The sequence below is a fragment of the Leucopleurus acutus genome, assembly GCF_964270905.1.
Source record: "Leucopleurus acutus genome assembly, chromosome: 13".
NCBI lineage: Eukaryota > Metazoa > Chordata > Mammalia > Artiodactyla > Delphinidae > Leucopleurus > Leucopleurus acutus.
In genome coordinates this window covers 50,895,923-50,917,986 of record NC_139155.1, presented here as the reverse complement: position 1 = coordinate 50,917,986, position 22,064 = coordinate 50,895,923, and the positions used below count along the sequence as shown (strand labels likewise).

At 47.0% G+C, this 22,064-nt stretch overlaps 1 protein-coding gene across 1 annotated transcript in view; it reads left to right on the top strand.

The window, feature by feature from the left end:
* Nucleotides 1–22,064, top strand: part of CABLES1 (Cdk5 and Abl enzyme substrate 1) — a 105,620-nt gene that overhangs the window by 26,536 nt on the left and 57,020 nt on the right. The window contains exons 2-3 of the mRNA XM_082853170.1: nt 14,768–14,839; nt 20,680–20,772. Of these exons, the coding sequence (XP_082709296.1) occupies nt 14,768–14,839; nt 20,680–20,772 (165 nt within the window). The remainder of the gene's footprint in view (nt 1–14,767; nt 14,840–20,679; nt 20,773–22,064) is intronic.

The window sequence follows — 22,064 nt, the reverse complement described above, 5'->3', positions numbered from 1 at the left end:
TATTTCTCCTGCAATCTTTAGGAATCTACCCAATTTTCAGAGAAGGCCCTCATCTCTGCTTTGGTGTTGCTTTGACTGTCATCCCTCAGCTTTTTCCAAGATTCCTGCCACCCAGTGGAACCCTAGCCACCTGGGCTTGACCCCCATTGAGCAGAGCCAAAGGCTCCACAGACTCACCTTCTACACGCACCCTCAGTGGAGCTCTGGTTCCCCACGATCCCTTCAGCCTTGCCTCCCTGCCAGGTGGGGCACAGCTCAGAGCTCACCTGCATTCCAAGCTCTGGCCTGTGAGTACTTGACCAAAGTCTACAAGTTTCAGAGCTGTGTTTGCCCTGTCTGCATACTAGGTCATGACACCCAGAACAGGAACCGAGTCTTACGTTTCTTTACTCTTCTCTGCATCCCCAATACCTAGGACTGTGAATATTTGTATCTGTGCCGATGACAATGATAATGGTGACAGTGACATCTTGCTTAAAGTCACGTAATAGAGACAGAACTGGATCTAGGACTCTGCCCTGTCACCCCTGCTACCCCTGGTAGCATCATTCTTTGCCTGATAACAGTGGTTTCTAATCTTCTCTTGGGATCTCATAGATTCTCTTTTAGAAAAGAGAGAAAATGGACACACAGACACACATACACACACACACACACACACACACACACACACACACACACATACTTTACATCTGATTTTAAAGGTGCACAGAACCCCTAAGAGGTCCAGAGACCCCAGTTTAAGGATCCTGCCCTAAAGAATGACGCCACTGAGCATCCTTAGGAAAATAACATGGCAGCTGATTGCATTGATTTTAGTCTGTTGCTTTGTGAAAACATTGGTTGGAAATGGCATATCACCCACCTTGGAAGTTTTTAAGAATATATTATTTGTGAGTATATACGTACAATGGAACACTACTCAGCCATAAAAGACAATGAAATTTTGCCATTTGCAACAACATGGATGGACCTGCGGGGTATTGTGCTGAGTGAAGTAAGTCAGACAGAGAAAGACAAATACTGTATGATATCACTTATATGTGGAACCTAAAAATAAAACAAACAAATGAATATCACAAAACAGAAACAAACTCCCAGGTACAGAGAACAAACTAGCGGTTACTGATGGGAAAGAGGGGAAGACAGAGGGGCACGATAGGGGTAGGGAATTAAGAGACAAACTATCATGTATAAAATAAGTAAGTTACCAGGATATATTGTACAGCACAGGGAATATAGCCAGTATTTTATAATAACTTTAAATGGAGCATAATCTATAAAAATATTGAAGCTCTGTGTTGTACACCTGAAACTAATATAATATTGTAAATCAACTATACCTCAATAAAATATTTTTCTATTAAAAAAGAATATATTATTTTCCATAATAACCACCTGGTATCACACCAAAGCCCTGGCATAAAGGGCTACTCAGACTTCTGGGTTAGACTTTCGCCAGAGTATCCAATAAGTTGAATCCACGGAACATCTAAGTAAATATTCATGTGGTTTTCCGCACAGCGCTCAGGCTGCAAACTCACTTTGGAAACCCTTCCTGAACAGCCTGGTAATTAGAACCATGGTTGCTAAATTAGGTATATGGTGAGGCCAATGTGCTAATAATATATTTTCAAAGGGCTCCAAACGAGCTGTTAAAAAATTAAACTACCTACCCAGATGCTGACAGAAGCACCTCAGAGGGTATATTGTCTTGCTTCTTGCTTCTTGGAGGCCTGAAGTTGCTCCCAGGCTCTCTCCTCTCTAGAAAACAGGATGAGCCTTTAATAAAAAGGGAGTCGTTTGCAAGTGTGTCTTGCACCAGAGGTGAGGGAAATGGGAAGTTAAGGAAGCCGAAGTCTCAGACTCCAAACAAATACGCCACCTTGATGTGTGCAGTAAGGAGGTCCCCTTTTTGCCCTGCAAGGATGCAGGGAGAAAGGGGACGGACGTGTTGTCTGTCAGCAGTGTTGGTGATGCTGAGCTGGAGATGCCCATGGGAGATGGGGGAGAAAACAAGGCCCTGGTGAAAGTGGTGAGTGTGCCTTCTGTGCTTACCTGGTTCCTGTTACCGAGTGCTGGAAACACCCCCTGAAAGGGCCAGCTTAAGCCACATTAGAAAGGAAAGGAGCCAGCTCTGCAGTGAGATCATCTGGGCCCTGTCCTTGCTTTCTGAGCATCTGGCCCTGGCCTGGGCAGGTCAGCTAAGCTCTTAGTGTCCATAGGTCTGGTCAAAGGAAAGGAACCAGATCCATAGTTTTCATAATCGTATTATCTCAATAGAGCACTAAGGAACTCAGCGAGGGCTTTAAGGAACTCCACAAACAGTTGATTCATTTTGACTCTATTTTTTTCTCAGAATGTAGTTTCCCACATGTATAGATTTTCTATATCACTTTAACAGCTTGATTGAGATAATTCATACAGTCTTCATTTAAAGTGTACTATTCGGCAGTTTTTAGTATATTCACAAAGTTGTGCAACCATCACTACTCTCTAATTTTAGAGCATTTTCATCACCCTAAAAAGAAACCCTGTGGCCATTAGCAATCACTCCCCACTCTTCCCGCTCCCCCCACCCAACCCTAGGCAACCCCTAATCTACTTTCTGCCTCTATGGAGTTCATATAATTGGAATCATACACCGTGTGGTCTTTTGTGACTCCCTTCTTTCACTCTGCATAATGTTTTCAAGGGTCATCCGTTTTATAGCATGTATCAGTACTTCATTCCTCTTTATGGCTGAAGAATATTGCATTTTATTATCCATTCATCAGTCGATGAAATTTAGGTTGTTTTCACATCTTGGCTATTGTAAATAATGCTGCTGTGAACATTCATGTACGACTTTTTGTGTGAGTATAACCTTCATGTCTCTTGGATTATGTCTAGGAATGGAATTGCCAGTCATATGGGGTAATTCTGTGTTTAACATTTTGAGGTATAATTTATATGTGTGTATGTTACACACTTATATAAATATATAAAGTGTTTTTAAAACTGTGGAAAAGTACAAACTCAGTAGTGTTCATAGCTATCATGCTGGTGATTGTCAATACATTAATTTTGCATTAATTAACATGTTGCCACAGTAAGTTGATTCTGTGCAGCTAAGCTTCACCTGCCACATCTATTTAATTGAAGTGGGTCCTGAGACATTTAAAAATGGTTACCGTAGGCACCTACCTATCTGTATCAATTGGGATTATCTCCATACTGTACAACCAAGACCAAAAGAAATAAGCTAGATGCTGAGATTGACCTCAGACTAGAAATGTCACCATAACTTCAGATTTGCTTGTACAGCAAAATAGCTTCACTGTTCTAATAGTGATTGAGTTATACATTTGAATATAAAAAAGTTACTTATTAAATTTATAATTATTCTAATCTGTTTCATATGTGGAGAGTTGATGTAAGATTTAGTTTGAAAAAAAAACATTCTGCTGCGCAGAAGAAGTTTGACCACAGGTGATCTGGTGATCTCAGAGATCCCTCCCAGCTTTCATTTGGACCTCATTCCTGATATGGTTTGGGCCTCTGCTGGTTTGGTGAGGGGTCTCAGAATAGTCCCTCAGAGCAGTGTTAATCTGACTCCCTGGAGTTAAGATCCATCCTTGCCCTTTGTGTGCCGGCTGTAGCTACAGACAGTTGTTCATGCTGTACTTAAGGATTTATTGAGCACCTACTATGACCAGGTAATGTGCCAGTCACTGAGGGGGTTTCAGAGAAGGGAAGACGTAGTTATCTCTTCAAGGTATTTGCAGTCAGGTTGGAGATACAGGGTGTAATAAGAATAAAATCAATCATTCTACAAGTATCTAGATATCAAAATTTCCACGTAATACAGTAAAGATACGAAATGTTGTAGGAATTCAGAAAATGTCAGAGGTAGCTTCGCAGAGCAGGTGGCACCGCACTGTGCCTTAGGAAGATGGTGGCATTTGGATGAAGGGCAGGTGAAGCAGATTCTGAGTTTTCTTTTGAACTAAGATTTGGTCACCCCTGGGGCATTCCTTACCCTATAAGCCCCTTGTGAGGCCAGCGATTCAGCTGTGCCCAACCCCCATCAGCTTTCAATAAAGGGAATAAACCTCGGCACAAGGAGAAGCAAGGCACTTTAAAAAGGCTTCCAGAGAGGAGTGAGATCATTTGGGCCCCTCGTTAGGAAAAGGGAGGCCGATGCTTGAAGCTGGAAAGACAAGGGACGATTAGTCTTCGTTTCCATAAGCTGCGACAGAGCGTGGGCCATGGTTAATGGGAAAAAGCAGAAAATAAAGATGGATGAAACCCCATCCACCCCGAATTTGCTATAAACAATTGCATGCTGTTTCCGAGCTGTCAGAATCCATTTCTACTGACGGCCCTTCGGAACAGGGAAAGGTCAAGCTGGAAACCAAGGGAGAAACTCAGGGGAGCGATTATGCTGCAAGGCAGCCTCTGAAAGTTTCAGTGAAATGCCAGCGGAGAAGTAACCAGCCCCACCTGACGCTGCCGTTCTGATGAAATTAGCTCCCGTTGACATCTCAGCCCTTCAAGACCGGGGAGCTGGGGAGAGGAGGTCACCTCCCGGGGCGGGGCTTGGCTTCTTCTCGTCCATCTCTAGCCTTTGTGCTGCAGACCCCATAGCACTGACTATGGACACAGAGGGCACCCATTCTGCCGTCTAACAACTTAAAAGGTCTTCAGCATGTAAAGGCATTCTTGCAAAGCAACAGTTAAGTCCTCCTAATGACTGGGAAAGAAAGGTGAGGTCACCGATGATGCTTGGGCTATTGTCAGGGTGGACTGTTTAAGAGAAGGCCCCGCCCTGAGTACAGAGAAGAGGGTCCAGGATGACCCACTCTTCCTGAAGAGGCTGGAGATGAGTGGAGGCCGAGGGTCCATCTGACACGACTCAGGTGCTTGTGGGTCTTTGGAAAGCTCAGAACCCGTTGCAATCAGCCTCCGTCTAAGGAAGCGTCTCCAGCCAACTGTGCCTGCACCTTGCTTCCCCACATGTGCCCTGCAGGTGTTCCTCCTGCACATTGCTTCCCCACATGTGCCCTGCAGGTGTTCCTGCACCTCCGTTGTTCCCATTCAGAAGGGAACACTGTGTAAATGCACACGCAAGTGCACACACGCTTATGGGTGCACGTGTCTGTTCCATCTCACTGTGGTGCCAGGCCCCAGCCCACCCATCTGCGTGTTCATTTGGCCTTTGGGGGTCTCGCCAGCTCCTCCTGGAACTGACCTCAGCCATCTGATAGGGGCCTGTCTGGCTCCCGGCTCCTACTGGGCTCCTTCCCGGACTTTGCTTCAGGGAATTCCTCTATGTCTTGCAAAGCCTGGTGTTCCATCCTGTTCAGCTCCCATGAAGTATGTATGTCCCTCCTCAGGTCCCTCCTGAGTCCACCCTGAACCTCCCGGGCCAGTCCGGCTGCTTCCTCTCCAGAAGGTCCTCTCCCAGTTAAATCTTGACTCTCCTTCAAGCTCACTCGTGCCCTCCCCTGCTCCCCCCCACTCCACACCTGGTCTGTCCTGGCCTTAAACTCCGGGTCCAGGTGCTGGGTTCCTAGCCGCCCTCCTTCACCTGGCTCAGGGCACTCTTTTCACAGAAACACCTGGATGTGATTCCTTTGATTCTGGGGCCCACCCAGAACATGCGTGAGTTGGCCCCAAACTCCTTGGATTGGTTCTGTTCGATCCACAGGGCGCTTTGGTCTGCACGATGAAGGCGATTCTTTAATTTTGAGTGGTTTTCCATTGCTCGTGTCTCCTTTCCACCCTCACCCTGCCCTGGTCTGGGCCCCACATGTCACCCCCGTGGCTATCCAGCATGTTCTATTGCAAAGGTAATGTCGTTTTATCTCATCGGCCACACAAACCCAAAACCTTTCTGGGTCCTGATTTTATTTTTCAACCAATACACCTGCTCTTCGTTTCTCTGCTGCACATTTGGCCCAACTTGCTCCCTCCAGCTGCAGGGCCAGGCCCTTCCCTCCGGGATGAGGCTGAGGGGGAATTAGAATGTGGCAGTGTCAACTCGTGGCTCTGGCATGGCCCCTCTATTTCCTGGGATGCCCCAGGAGACTGGGAGGTGCCTTCGGGATGGCCATGTGTGCTGTGTCTGCTCTGTCTTCTGATCTCGCTATCTAGTCCCTTTGTCAGAGGAGTTTGAACTTGTTCCCAGAGGGAATCATTGTGGATCTTCAAATTAGGGGATGACATGATGGAAAGGGTGTTTTGTAAGATCAGCAGGGCACAGTGGGCAGGGTGGAGTGGGGCATCTGAGGAGTGCAAACCTGGCCAGTCATTAAATCCTGCCAACAAGTCCGTCTCTGCACAGCCCTAAATGCTAAGATGACCTCACACCTTGGTTTTCCAGGATTTGGTGAGTCTGATGAGAACCTCGAAACAAACGTAGACTCAGGCAAGCTGAGTGTCTCTGTATTCTTTGTAAACATGTGGAGTTGCTTTCTTTTTAAAATCTATTTGTTTATTTATTTTTGGTTGCATTGGGTCTTTGTTGATGCGCATGCGCTTTCTCTGGTTGTGGCGAGCGGGAGCTACTCTTCGTTGTGGTGCGCGGGCTTCTCATTGCGGTGGCTTCTCTCGTTGCGGACCACAGGCTCTAGCTGCGCGAGCTTCAGTAGTTGTGGCACACGGGCCCAGTAGTTGTGGCTTGCGGGCTCTAGAGCGCAGGCTCAGTAGTTGTGGCTCATCGGCTTAGTTGCCGCGTGGCATGTGGGATCTTCCCGGACCTTGGGTCGAACCCGTGTCCCCTGCATTGGCAGGCGGATTCTTAACCACTGTGCCACCAGGGAAGTTCTTGACACACGTACAGAAACAAGAGCTCAGTATGTTTACAAATAACTGAAATGTATCTTGCTAGTAGCCCCACAGTATTATAGGTAGTTTGTTTTCTTCCTCCCTTGTGTTAATCTCTTTCACAACTGGAATTATGTTACTTGTTCAGTGTCTGTCTTCCTGACCATAAATTTAAACTCCACGAGGGAGGGATAGTGTTTACCTTTTGCACTGCTGTATTTCAGCATCCAGCTTGCTGCTTGATACTTGATATATCATTAATAAATAAATGTTTGCAAAAATAGGAAATAAATGGCTGGATATTTTTTAATGTAGAAACAGGTCTTATTTGAACAAGCTGATTGGCAATTCTCGGCGATTCTGTGTCTGATTATCAGCTAGAGACTCTAAAATATAGCCAGATTCAAAATCAGTTTCCTAGCATCTTGTCTGTTTCTTGATCCACGCAGCCCTTCTTTTCTTAAAGATGATCTATTTTCCTTCCTTTACAAGGAAAATTCCATGACCGCTGGGGGGGTGTGAATTGTGTCCATCCGTATTGTGCGTATGGATCTGGCTTTAGACATATATGCTGCCACAGGGAGAGGGGTTTTTTCCTGCACAAGCACATTAGCCGTGTGCTCTTTGCTCAGTGGCATTGCAGGACCTGACTGGTCCAGGCATGGTGCTCTGCAGTCACCCCAGCCTGGTGGCCTGGCCCAGCCAGTGCGCCACTGCTATGTCAGATTCCACAGCTCTCCTCTGGGATTTCTTCCACAGTCCATCAACCAGCCGTTGCCAGGTGAGCAAGGTAGGGCCTCACTCAGTTTCAGCACCTTTGCTGCTGGATGAAGCTTTAGATCGTGGAAAGCAGAACCGAGCATGCACCTGACAGACACACCTTCAGGCTGAAGCCAAGGCCGTTTTTGCTTTCAGCCTGTAGCTTCTGTTGAGAGGGGACAGCTGACTTTTCCTTCTCGTCTGTGAACACATATGTATTGGTGCAAAACAGTTTGCTTCTTCAAGGAGCGCAATCTGATTTGACTTCTGCTACAGGAGCATCTGGAATCCTGGCTTTAAAATTTGCCAAATCATGACCAGAGTTATCACAACTTAGTTGCTGAATCTGGAGATCGAGCTCCTGGTGCTGTGACCTCAACAACTTGAAGCTGCGTTAGAGAAATGAAGGAAAGAATGGTGGGGACATTAGCATTTGACTCTGAAGCCTGGTATTTGAAAACGAGAATTTTCACAAATACTCAGAAGCTTTTGATACTCAGAAGCTGTATCAGTGAAAGTACGATTCTTAGATACATAGTGGTTCTTCTCTTTAGGGCTTCTTGAAGTAGTGAGCTTCCCCTCGTACGTGAGATATACGAACCAGGGGATGGGATCTTATGACATTTTGCAAAGGGATTTCCTAACTGCTCAAAAGGCCAGCTCTGCTTTCTAGGTTAGTGACCCTCACACTTTTTCTTGCTGGGCCCTGATTGGGACCTTGGAAGCTTTGTGACTCTGAGTCAGAAAAGGAGGCTGAGGGATGAAGACTCCCGTGGTCTCTAGGTTGAAGTGGGACTGCTGGCTGTCCAGCCCTGATTCCTTGCCTGCAGTACCTCTTTTACCTGAGGTAGTGAGATAGTCCTCCCGCCCCCAGAAAGGTCTTGGGCCACCATTCCCGCATCTGCACCTCAGCGTGGGAAAGGCTGCTGGACCTGCGGGCATCAGACCAAGCCTCGGCGGTGAGCTTGGAGCCCTGATCCTACCAGTGGTCCTCGATCCCCTTCTTCCCTAGCTGGTGTTGCAAGCAAGCAAGCACAGCCCCTCTGTGCTCACTGCTCCTCACTTGCTGGCCCAGAGCCAGAGAACAGGGTACCCAGCCCCAGGGGCTGCTTCCCAGCCCGGGAAGGACCCCAGATTCTCTCTTGGCATCTGTCTCTCTGAGATCCCATCCTTATGTCTTGCTCAGACACTGCACATGTCACCAACAGTGGAGCCAGATTCCAGCTTCACCCCATGGCGGGTTGCTCTTCCTTGTTGCCTTTGGTTTTAAAAAAGCAAATTCTTCTTGTCTTTTTCATAGTTTCAATCACAGACACACACACACACACATTTATAAGTTGATGTGGAAATAGAAACAAGTCAAAAAGGACATACAGTAAACTCTTAGAAGGTGCTCTTTGGGCCCTGGGGTTTGCAGGTCATTTCCTCAGTTTATACGTTTCCTAATTTGAATTTTTTTTTTTAAACAGTGAAACATAGTACTCTTATAGTCACAAAAGCAGGGGGGAAAATCCATTTGGAAAGATGAATGTTTAATAAACTCAAACAGAAGAAATCCATTTTAAATGGATCATGCCTTCTGCCTATGAACTGCTGAGCTGTGCTGGGGGCCCTGGCCCTTCTGCCCACCCAGTCACCCCAGCCCTGCAGGATGAGGGTCTTCTGCCTCCCTCTTCTTCCCGCTGTAGTGAGACAATGGGAAGCTTTCTGAGGATGATTTCTGGGCTCCTGGTGATCAGGTTGGGACCTTGTGTATTGAATAGAGAAGAGCCAGTAGTAATTGTGTATAGAAAAGCATTGAGTGGAAGGTCTGGTGCTCTCTGGGAAAATCCCAAACAGCCACCGGCAGATGGTGGACTTCATTAGTTTATTCAACCGGCCCTGATCGAGTCCCTGCTGTTTACTGAGCATCTTCCATCCCTGGGGCTATGCAGGTGAGGAGAGCCTGAGCAGCTCACTGGCTGGAGTGGTCAGTTTTGTCTGGGGGAGGGAGGTGACGTGGTCAGTGGGAGCAGGACCCAAGTAACACAGCAAATAAATTACAAGTCTGGGGGCTTCCCTGGTGGCGCAGTGGCTGGGAGTCCGCCTGCCAATGCAGGGGACACGGGTTCGTGTCCCGGTCTGGGAAGATTCCACGTGCCGCGGAGCGGCTGGGCCCGTGAGCCATGGCCACTGAGCCTGCGCGTCCGGAGCCTGTGCTCCACGATGGGAGAGGCCACAACAGTGAGAGGCCTGCGTACTGCAAAAAAAAAAAAAAAAAATTACAAGTCTGTGGGTGTCTCGTGGCTATAAGTTATTTTTATGATTGGAGGTTTTGTTTGTTTGGGGTTTTTTTGGTCATAATAACTGTTGGAACAGATCTGAAGTAATTATGACCTCAGCTGGCCCATCTCCTGTGTAACTGAGGGATCCGTGAGGCCCTCATTCCCTCACGTCTGTGAAGAGGTAACCCTGCCCTCCAGCGGCCTGACAGCCAGGAAGGGGACTCCATCCATGGGGGGAACCACACAGCTAAATTGCCTTTTTGTGAGGGTAGGAATGGTTGGCCCAGATGGTCAGGGTCCCTTCTTGCTCCCAAAGCTTGTGTTTTTCCCCCAGAGATTATTAATGTTCCCTGGGTGGAGAGCATTGATCCAACTCGACCTACTTGTTTGACACCAATGCTGAGGCTGGGGGTCACCTTCTTTATCCCAGCTTGGTCCTAAATCACCGTCCTAAACCCTGGGCCCAGCTGGAGCTAGGATGACCCCGCCCCAGCCTCACTGGTCAGCAGGGACATTAGTGAGCCCAGAGTCCACTCTGGTGAGGTTCTGCTGCCATAATTCCCACTGTGACCAGCCCTGGGTCCCAGGACCACTCAGTGACTTACACCACAATCAACCATTAGCCCTAATGATAAGTGGATTAATTTGGTCCAAGTAGGTATATCCAGATAGGCAACCTTGTCATGGATTAGAATTTCCTTGCCTAGGCAGAGTCCAACATTCAAAGGGTAGTATTCTAAAATGAGTCTGGGGGCTTTAGGGAGGCTGACTTACATATGAGTGTTGAATGTGAACCACATCGGCCTCAGAAGTGTTGGTGGCCAGTATGGAAGGGCCCAAATTATAATTGTCAGACAAGATGGGGAACCCTGAATTGTGAGGACTCAATCTTTCATTTAGTGATTTCGACGTATAACACTTGGGCTCTTCCTGAATGTCGTCTTGGTTAATAAGGGGGCATGCTGTTTTGGCCCAAGGCTAAGTATTCCTCATCAGTCATTAAAATATTGAAAGACTTCTGCATGTTAACTGTGCCCAATGGTAAGGAGTCTGCACAGTAATGGACTTGGTTTATGAGGCAGATAACGGGGTGAAAAGTGCCTGGTGAAGGTGGGCCACCCGCCCTTAGCCTTCCCTTCCACTGTGGGCTTTCTGAATATAGAAGGTAAGGGGAAAGGTTACTACACAGCTTGGAAGGATTTAGCGGGGTGGCAGGGGCAGAGATGAGCTACCATCACAGGGCAGGCCCTCGTGGCAGGAAGGGCAGGCATCGCATCTTCGTTTTTCTGGTACCATATGACAGTTTCTTTACAATGATCTGTGGTAGTTCTTTCCAAGCTCTATATGTGCATCTCAAAGAATATATTGCTTAGTTCTGTTCATGAAGAAGGGAAGCACACATCTGCTGAATTTAAAGGAACAGGTGGGCATTTGGGTTTTGAATTTTTTTCCCTCTGAGGAATCCAGACCTTAAGTGCCTCTGTGTGTGTGAGAGGGAGAGAATCTATACCTGTTCAACTCATGAAGAGAATATCAAATGTACTGGCTTTTAGAAAACAAATCCTTATAAATATATAGAAAGATGTATTCTAATTTGATTATTTTCCAAATAGCATCTGTCTTTTCCAGCATAGGAATTGCCAGATGTGGGTTTTAGATGGGGGAATTGTCAGATTGTGTGCTTTTATGAATTGACCTAGTTTTCTAGGGTGAACCCCCTGGTTTGAATGTTGGACGGGAGCCTGTGGGCCCCAGGGCGCCTGGCAGGGCCTCATGTGTCCTCCGTGTGTTCATTTGGACACATTTTCAGCTGGAGGGCTGGCCATGCTCTTCTTGGGGTGGGAAAGGGAGACAGCCTCAAATGCCAGAGGAGCTTGAGGGGTTGTTAATGGAATTCCCTGCTGGTGGTCCCATGGACTCCCCCTTGAATATGAGCTCCTTGTGGACAAGAGTTAAGCCGGGATCAGCTTGGTGGTCCCAGCAGGCCAGGCTTGGTTGGGTGGGTGGGCAGAAAAGGATGCACCTGCCTGGCCTTTGCTGCGGCCTTGGTTGTATCTTCACTGCCCAAGGAGCCAACCACAGAGCTTCCCAGGGGACCTCTGATACGATAACTGAAGGAAGGGAGAGCTTGAAGCTGCACAGTTGCTGCAGTCACCTCGGCTGCAGATTGAGCCAAATGTTAAATGTCTGTTTACCTGTCACCTGAAAATGCAGAGGGGACAGGTGCCTCTGCGTTCGCCTGCAGAGGAAGGCTCAAAGTTTGACAGGATTTGTTGGGATTTTCAGGATCTGAAACCCATACATTTATTTCTGCCTGTGACTATGTTATGTCTAATGACAATTTAGGGGTGCATACTTAAATTAATACTTCACTTTTGATTTAAAAACTCAGAAGAGGGACTTCCCTGACAGTCCAGTGGTTATGACTCCGTGCCTCCACTGCAGGGGGTGAGGGTTTGATCCCTGGTCGGGGAGTTAAGATCCCACATGCTGCGCGGTGCAGCCAAAAAAAGAGAAAAAATGAAAAACGAAACTCAGAACATTGTCCACAGATAAACAGAGTAAATATCATTTTAATCACAGCTGCAGAGGAGACATTGGTATTAAGTAAGAACAGTGCACGGAGGCCTGGGGCTTTAATTTTATAGGTGGCCAGTGCCTCAGCGAAGGTGACACCAAGTTAGTTCTGCTTCGAAGGGGGTGTAGGGGTGGAAGGAGCACGTGTCACAGGTTGGTGACCTCGCCACTGGCAGGGGTTGGAGGAGCGGCCAGAGCTGGGACAGCCAGGCTGACCCCAGTCATTTGAGCGGGGAGGGCATCAGGTCAGGCTGCAGCCCCAGTGGAGGAAACTGGAGTAACAATCAAAGTCCCAGGAGCTCCTGGTCATTAACTGTCCCGTGCCAAGGACTTCACGTCTCTTTGTTTCTTACTTACTCTCATTTTCCCGTGTCATAGGTGAGGAAACTGGGGCTCCAGGATTAAGGAGTCTTCTAAGGTCCCAGAGCCTCCAGACTCCAGGGCGGAAATCGGAGTCTGTCTGACCCAGCACACATGTAGCATCATTCCGTCCCTTGGATGGGGAGCATGGGACACCTATCCCTGAGAGCTACACTGGGTGGGAGTGTGACTAACTGGGGGTTTGTCCCCGTCCCAGCCTGGGACTCCGTCCCAGCCAGACCTGGCACCTAGAGGGGCTGTGCCTCACGACGGCCTGGACACTTCCTTCAAAGCCACAGCCGCCAGGTGTTGTCACAGGGGTCCTGGCGTGCTGAGTCCCTGGACTTAGGGGGCTGCACAGGCGAGTCCTGCTTACTCATGAATTGGCCACCTCTCAAATCCCCACCTATGAAATCAGTTCCCCACCCCCTCAGGTAAGACCAGTGTCTCCCTGGTCTGACTGACTGCTGGAACTCTAACAATACCATATTACAGAAGTGGAAGTTTAGCATAAGTTAATTACAGAGTAAACTGCAGATCTTGTAGGAGGTCAGTGTGTCATGAAGACAGTGAAGGTGATGTTGGAGAGCTCCTGGGTCTCACATGTGGACAAACGAGGCTCACTGGAGAGAGAAGCAGGGAGGTGTGTGCTGAGTGTTTTAGAAAGGATTTGACTGTCAAAACATGAAGACAGGCTCTGAGAAAATTGATGAAGCCCTCGAATGGTTTGCAAAAATGACCCTTCTGATTGTCTTATTAAAAATAAAACACGGGGCTTCCCTGGTGGCGCAGTGGTTGAGAGTCCGCCTGCCGATGCAGGGGACACGGGTTCGTGCCCCGGTTCGGGAAGATCCCACATGCCGCAGAGCGGCTGGGCCCGTGAGCCATGGCCGCTGAGCCTGCGCGTCCGGAGCCTGTGCTCCACGACAGGAGAGGCCACAACAGTGAGAGGCCCGCGTACCGCAAAAAAATAAATAAATAAATAAATAAAACACGAAGCAAAAAGGTATCAGTGTGGTTGGTCAGAAAAAGTACACACAGAACAAAGCAAAAAACATTCGTTTCATTTTTTTATTCTTTAGAACAAATTAGAACATGGTTATAATTGCATGTTCTTAACCTAAATGTTATCAAATGAACACAAAATAGACATAGTCTTGTAATTTTAATCCCATTTTTTTCCCAAGGTAGAGACCCAATCAGATATTTTTCTGTCCACACCACCCTTCCGCCAAATCATTTACTATGAAGTGATGGCCCTTGTTCACATGGATTTGCTATAAAATTACCAACCACCATCCCTCCTGGTCCCTGTACCAGACATTCTCAATTAACTAGGACCCATTCTTATTTCAGTCTGACAAAAGAAACTAGATTGGGGAGGTTTGGGCAGGTGGTTTGCAGTTCTTTAGCAGATGGAAGGAGTTTGTGTTTTGCCTAATCACGCCCTGATATATATTCTCCCTGGTCTCAGAGAAATTCTCCCAGGGGAATAAGGTCTGCCTTGTTTCTAGTTGCTTTCGAACTTATGGCCCAGAGACCATAAGTTTTTCCTTGCCTCCTAATGATTTTGAGATTTTATTTAGTACGGTTTTAATGTTTAATATTTATCAGCTAAAGCTGGTTCAGACCACTGAGATCTGAATACTTAACAGTACTATCTAATGCTTTAGAAAAAGTGCACACAGTACCAGAGTTATACACTATCAGAGGCACCTTGTCTTTTTTTGGTTTTAGGCAGCATAAAAAGTATCCATCACTTCCCTAATCACCAGAGCAGCCCTACAGCCAGGGAGAAAGCTCAGGATTCAGCAAGGCAAGATGGGCTTGGCATTCAGGGTACAGGCTGGGAACACGGCAGCCTCGTAAAACACATTTTGCCTGATTTTTTTCTTAGTGGACTTTATTTTTTTAGAACAGTTTTAGCTTTATAGAAATGCCTGATCCATTTCACAATGCAGTTTTAACTCCTAGATTTTTTTTCCCTCTCTCTGCAGACGTCGCCTCATCTCCCAGAGATCGTCCTTGGAGACCCTGGAAGATATTGAGGAGAACGCTCCTCTACGGAGGTAAGTTTTTGGGTTGCATTTATGTGTGTGTGAATGGCCTGCAATACAAGGTGGCGGCCAAAGTTTGAATTTTTTTTTTTAGTTTTTGATCTACAGAATTAAATTCTAAAAATGACAATCAGATCCCCAGACTCTGTTTGGAAACCCCAGCCCTTTGGAACATTAGAACTAGAACACTATGAAATCCCAATTATGTATCAGAATAGCCCAGTTTGCATGTGAATTCAGGTGCGGTTACCTGTTCCTCTTGAAAATTGCTGCTTAATGAAGAAGAGCGCGTCACTTGCCCCGGCTTTCTCAGGCGCGGGGACACAGTAATCACAGTCCCCGACTTCATTAGCAGGTGCCACGATGTTCCTCCAAAGCCAGGTGCTGGGAAACTCAGGTAGGTCCGCTGTGAGTGCTCCCTTGGGGCTGAAAGCATTCCATTTCTCTCTCCGGATTAGAAAAGTGCTTCCGAAGCATCTTTTTCTCGGTGACAGCAGTTGCTGAGCTGTGCCGGGCCTCTGACTGGCAGCTCTCCTTCCTCTAATCTGCGCCTCGGTCCACCTGGCCCCCCTGGAGTTCAGGAGACACACACTGCGTCCCCTGCAGCCCTCACCGCAGCCCCAGCTGAGCTGGCTGTGCAGGAGGAGCTGAGGCAAGACGGGACCTTGTGGGACGCTGCGGCTTTACAGGGAATGCATGGCAGGGCAGAGCCGAGGGAGGGTGTGTGCTCTCATGCCCTCGCACCAGCTCCTGCGGGAACCCCCATCTGCACCCTTCATGCATGCTTTGGCTGCTGGCAGGGATTGGCAGTCCCCAGCTCCTCCCTTTGAGCCTGGGAGGATGCTGAGGTGGAGGGAGGCGTCTCCCCCTGGAGCGGGCTCCTTCCCTGCCTGGAGTTTCACCCCCAGGTCACGGGTCTTGTCCACAGACCACCTGGATAAAGGGTGGAGCATAGACAGGCCAGGCCTGGGATCTGACTGGAAGCATCAGTGACTGTGAATCTCATCACCGAATCATTCCAAAGAGAAAGTCAGGGCCAGACAGTCTGATTTCCACTTTGGAAGTCTTTTTGAAAACACACATACCCTCTGGGACCATCTTAGGCTGATGGTGTGTGGCTGTGTGATCCACGTGGCCTGGGTACAAGTGTTCTTCTGTCCGTCTCTATTAAGTGGCCCAAAGTAATCAGCGAGCGTCAGGGAGAAACGTTCTCAGGTGGCACCGAGTGGCTTTGGCATTTGAGTACAGTTGATGCCAATCAATGAACAGCACTGCAAAGGCCCTGGAGTTTGGAGAGGATGCAAGGGGCCGTGGTCGTTCGAGCAATGTGGTAGCTGTGACCAAGGAAACCAGGTTAAAAAAAGGTCACAGGCTCTAAAATGTCACCTCGGGGATTCCAGGTGGTAAAGCGGGGCCAGAGAAGGAACTGGGTGCTGTGTTCCTGGTCATGGGCCCCATCACCCCTGTACCCTCCTTTCAGAATCTGCCCAGGCTGGTCCTCTACCCCTCAGTCCTGTGATAGCACAAATGGGCAGAGTAAAAATGGCTTCTCTGCCTTAACTGTAACTTCATCCAACCCTTACTTACAGAATGCTATACTTAATTTTCAACAAATCTTGTGTAAATATAAAGTTTAAAAAGTAAGTCTAAAACCAAGGGAGTTGGCAGTTTAAGAAGTCCTTATTTTCCCTAATGGACTTTTTTTTAATTGAAAAATTTCTGATATTTACTGCAGAAGCAAACTTACAGACATACAAAACAAATTTATGGTTACCAAAGGGAAAGGGGGCGGGGGAAGGATAAATTAGGAGTTTGGGATTAGCAGATACAAACTAACTACTATTATAAAATAAACAACAAGGTCCTATTGTATAGCACAAGGAACTGTATTCAATATTCTGTAATAAACCATAATGGAAAAGGATATATATATATATATTTATGTAACTGAATCACTTTACTGTACACCAGAAATTAACACAAAGCTGTAAATCAATTATACTTCAATAAAGAATTCTGATATTTACTTAGAAACTTACTTGTTCCTAAGAAATAAAAATAGCAGAAGGGGCATTAGTTTGGGAGTCAGGGGACTTGAATTCTTGGCCTGATTCTTCTACCAACTGGTTATGTGGCTTTGGAAATTCATTTACCTACTCTGGGGCCTCGGTTTTCCCACCTGTAAAATGGGAGGGGCAGATCAGCTGATCTCTGTCCTTTCCAGCTCCCCGATTCTGTGAAATGAATGTACCAGTAATGATGCTGAAGTGTTCTGGGAACTGCGGGGGCGGAAGGCTATTAGCCCAACTTGCTTTTAAACTCAGCACCTAGAACAAACGGCTCCAAGGCATCTATTAAAAACCTTTTGCATAATTAAGTGTATCCCATAATCAGTGCTAACAAGAAAGAGCTAATCTTTCATTAAATTAGTTTTCAGTTTAATTCTATCCTAATTTAATTTTACATCACTTAAAATGTATGGTTTTAAATGGGTATTTTTACACGTCAGTGCAGATGGCTTTGAAATTAATTCCTTCTTTGCTTAACCTGCCATAACCTGAGTGCTTAGTCTTCCAGTTTCCTTGGCAATTGTTGTTAATGCCACAATTCTCTGAAAGCGTTTCTTAGGTGGGGGGTGGTGGAGGCTGAAGGCTTAAAAAAACACAAGACAACAAACAACTTGCTGATCGAAGGGCTGTATCAGTAGCATATGCAGTTAGAATTGGATGCTGGTATCGAAAGAAAGCACCTCTGTTAAGTTTCTGTTTAAAAGTCTTGCCTTTCTCTTGCACATCACAGGTTAGTTTCCTGTATCCACCTTGAACTCCAAGGACTGAGCATTTGCAATGAGAGGCTTTAGACTGGGGTTTTCCACTTTGCTTGGTGGTTACCTGGTATCCCAGAAATAAGGACCTAGGATGTCTCTGTTAGATGTCCAGAAAGACCTCAGTTCAGCTGCAGCAAATGCGGCAGCCGTCACCACCTGCCCCAGTTCCCAGCCTGTCTCAGTTGATGTGTGCGGGCTGCCGTGCCATTAAGTAATTTCTGGTGCCGAAAGGCACCTGTGCCCCTTTTGCCAACTTCCGGTTTCAGCAGAAGGCTGGGAGATTTTGTGCCCAAACCTGAGCGTAACAGCACCTCTTTCTGCAGGTGTGGAGGCAGGGAGCAGCTTAGGGTCTTAGGAAGGTATCCTCACAGTCTAGCTCTTAGCCCACTGCCCTCAGACTGGGGGACCCAGGAAGCTCTGCATTTTGGGGGGAAGCTGGGTAAGGATGTGAGGATGCTCCTGAACAACGGTCCAGCAACCAATGATAGCACACATTTATGCCTTCAAGGATTCTCCTGTCTCCAGTGACTACATAGTTCTAGAACCTTCTGCTGTGTGTGAGAGAGACAATTGGGGACTTTGGGTGGCCTGCAGACTCTAACAGTCATTCTGGAGGTAGAACAGAGGCAGTCTGAGGTGCTGGGTCTGCTTCCAGAGAGCTGCCCCAGGAAGGCTGAGTGAGGCTGAATCTTCTTGGACCCCAAGAAGGCTGAATCTGGGTTCGGAGGCTTGGAGTAGGGAGGGGGATTAGTGGGTGATTTTCCCTATTCAAACCCTTCCTGAGGTCCACAGGAAGCATCTACAAAATGCCCTCAGGCAGGGTTCTGCATGTCTTTTTAAAAATTTTTTTATTTATACTATTTATTTTTGGCTGTGTTGGGTCTTCGTTGCTGAGCACAGGCTTTCTCTAGCTGCAGCGAGCGGGGGCTACTCTTCGTTGTGGTACGCGGGCTTCTCATTGCAGTGGCTTCTCTTGTTGCAGAGCACGGGCCCTAGGCGCGTGGGCTTCAGTAGTTGTGGGACGCAGGCTCAGTAGTTGTGGTGCACGGGCTTAGTTGCTCCACGGCATGTGGGGTCTTCCCGGACCAGAGCTCGAACCCGTGTCCCCTGCGTTGGCAGGCAGATTCCTAACCGCTGCGCCACCAGGGAAGTCCCTCTGCACGTCTTTAAAAGAATCTATTTAAAACCAAGAATTCAGGACCCTTAATAAGGGCTGTGGTTTTCAGAATACAGGAGGCAAACAGTAACAAAATATGCACCCTTTGTAGTTAAAGGTTTTAATAATAATCACACACTTGAAATGTGTATATGAATGTGTGTACATATGTATGAATGTGAATATTTGTATTTGAACATGTCACTTGACACTGTATGAAGCTCTTGTAGAAATCATCACGTTTAATCCTCACATCATTTCCAGGGAGGGACCTGAAATATTACTAGTGATAGGTCACTAGGGCTGGTAGTGAGTTTGTGGTGGATGCTGGGAGGGCCACTCAGGCTGTGGCCATGTGCTGTGAACCCTGCTCCGGTGGAATGGACATGACTGACAGGGAGGCTTCCTTCCTCTAGATCCAAGGCCCAGGGAGCCCCGTTTCCCTGATGAAAGCCACCAGATACCTGCTACCATGTCTTTGCTTTGATCTGCACTCATTCACTTTACTATATATTTTTTTCAAGTTAAATTACATTTTGAGGTGCTGTTTCTTAAGAGAAAAAAAATAATTTTCAGCACTGTCTGGGAAAGGGCTTGTAGGAAGGCTGGCCCTTACTTGAGGGCAGGTAAGGGGGTTTGGGAGCTGTGCACCTAGCCTAGCCCAGGGCTATCCCCCAATTTCCCTTGAGGCGGGGGAGCCCTTGGAGGAGAATAAAGATTCAAGCTGCTAGGCAGGTCTGTGATGCTGCCCATTCCCTAATCCTTTGCCACCAATGGGCCCCCACACCCCACCTGCCCTCAACTGTACCTCCTCATTGGGTCATCTTGTTATTCTCTTACCTGAAGCCTCAAAGTTCAGAAGTGAATGAACTCGGGTGATGGCCTGGACCTTAGTGTGGTTTGGGGAAGCCGGGCACTGCTTCTCTGGAACTCACTCTCTGAAGCATAAGGTCTCAGGCACCCACGTCTGATGCCGGGAGCCAGCCATCGGGGTCCATGGTCGGAAAGGTAAACAAAAATATTTGGTAGCAAAAACCCAACTAGAAAAGTCATTGCTCCCTTTCTCAATACAACACCAAACTTCGGATTCTCAGTTGCTGGGATTTTTGCTTTTTTCCTAGTTGTTATTGCAGTTGTGTATCTTAGAATTTGCCAGGTACCTTTGGAAAAATATACACAAGTAAGATCTTTTCAGCCTGTGGTCTGTTCTGTTATTCCTGTAGTGCAAACACATGTTGTATATTCTAGGAAAAATTAATTGGAATCCAAGTCAATTTGTTCAACAAATATTTATTTAAAATTTATCTTTAAAAAAAAAACCAACAGCCACTAGCTGGGTCTCAGTCTCTGATTCTCATTCAAAGTAAAGCTGCGACTTCCAGGCAGAGACAAGTTGAATGTCGAGGCAATAGTCCAGGTAATTCAGGCCAGAGTCCCGCTACAGAAGAAAAACTATTCGGGGTTGTTTTTAAACTGAATTTTCCAGTGTTTTTTCCCCCTCTGGATTCTTTAAATTTACAGTTTTTTGTTCCCATTACCTGTGTTGATACAGGAGGATTCTTTTTAAGAGGACAGGAACAAATAATGTTGTTGGAATTCGTGTAGGTTATGTTATTGTAACTGATGACAGTAGTTTTCATTAGCTGGCTCTTCAGAGACCCGTATAAATTATTATCAGTATTATCGAGGAAGTTGTCTGTCGTTGGGTTTTTTTTTTTAAAGCTTCCTTGCTTCCAGCCATATAGTCCTCATTATCCTTGGGGTTACTCAAACCATTTGAGTCTGGTCTTTCCTTCCTGTCTTTGTGTGGAGATGTCTCAGCTGTCCACGGGCAACTGACTGTGTTTTCGAAATGGCTTTATTTTTCAGATGTCGTACTCTCTCAGGTTCGCCCAGACCAAAGAACTTTAAGAAGATTCATTTTATCAAGAATATGCGGCAACACGATACCAGGAATGGCAGGTATCATACTAACAAAAGCTGCCCCCATCCTCCCTGCTGTAGGTGGGGGTGGGTCCAGTGGGGAAGGGAAGAGGGGACCCTTTGAATGGCCAGACCTCACAGAGTGAAGCCCGCTGTTGAGATGAACAGCATCTCATGTAACCTTCCCTAACAGACTACTATTTCCACCCCACTCCTGCCAGAATCATCCATAGAAGTTTATAGAAAATACTGCTCTCTAATGGCAACCAAAGGCTTAGTTTTTTAGACTAACTAAAACTGAATTTTTTTTTTTTTTGGCGGTACGCGGGCCTCTCACTGTTGTGGCCTCTCCCGTCACGGAGCACAGGCTCCGGACGCGCAGGCTCAGCGGCCATGGTTCACGGGCCCAGCCGCTCCTCTGCATGTGGGATCCTCCCGGACCGGGGCACGAACCCGTGTCCCCTGCATCGGCAGGCGGACTCTCAACCACTGTGCCACCAGGGAAGCCCTAAAACTGAATTTTTAATAGTACTGAAATATATTTTTATTAGGAAATTTTGAACAGAAAAACAGTTGAGTTTTTGGGGTGTTTTTTTGTTGTTGTTGTTTCTTTGTCCGCTTTTTTGGGTTTCGTTTTCTTTTTTCACCAGGGCTCTGTGCTCTGGTCAGTCAATATCCTGCCAGATCTGCGCCTGAAGTCGGGTTTGGCTCTCTCTCTGATGATTTTCATTAAGAAGGGAGAATCACGACTTTGCCAGCAGATTCTCCCTGGGCGCAAATTCAGATTCCTGGGCCTGCTGACGTACGTCTAGAGCATGTGTTTCTCCAGCGAAGAGTTGCTCTTTTGGAAAGGGCTGTTAAATGAAAATGATGGTTAAATGTATATGACCTTGGTGTTAAAACCTTCCTGGTGACAAGTGGATGTGAATCCTTGTTGCCGGCATTGCTTATAATTGAATGGCGAAGCCCATTCATGGCAGCCTCACAGCAATGCTGGGAACAGGGCTCCAAGACCTCTTGGGGTCCCCTGATGCTCTGTGCTTCTGGGGGTGGCTCTTCTCCACCAACCTGTGACCTGGATCATAGTTAGAGACGCATCCCAGAGCAGAGTTCCTGTCCCAAGACCATTTCGTTTGATCTCCTCCCGACTTACAGAAGCTCATGTGGGCCCCACTAATAATCTCTAATCTATACCAAATGAAAATTGCTAAAAAGTTAGACTCATGGCATGATTAAGGCCCAGCATTACTATAATTTGGTGTAAAATACACTGTACAACCTGAATAACTAACAATTACAGTATTTAAAGACTTGTTTTCTTCAAGTTTTGA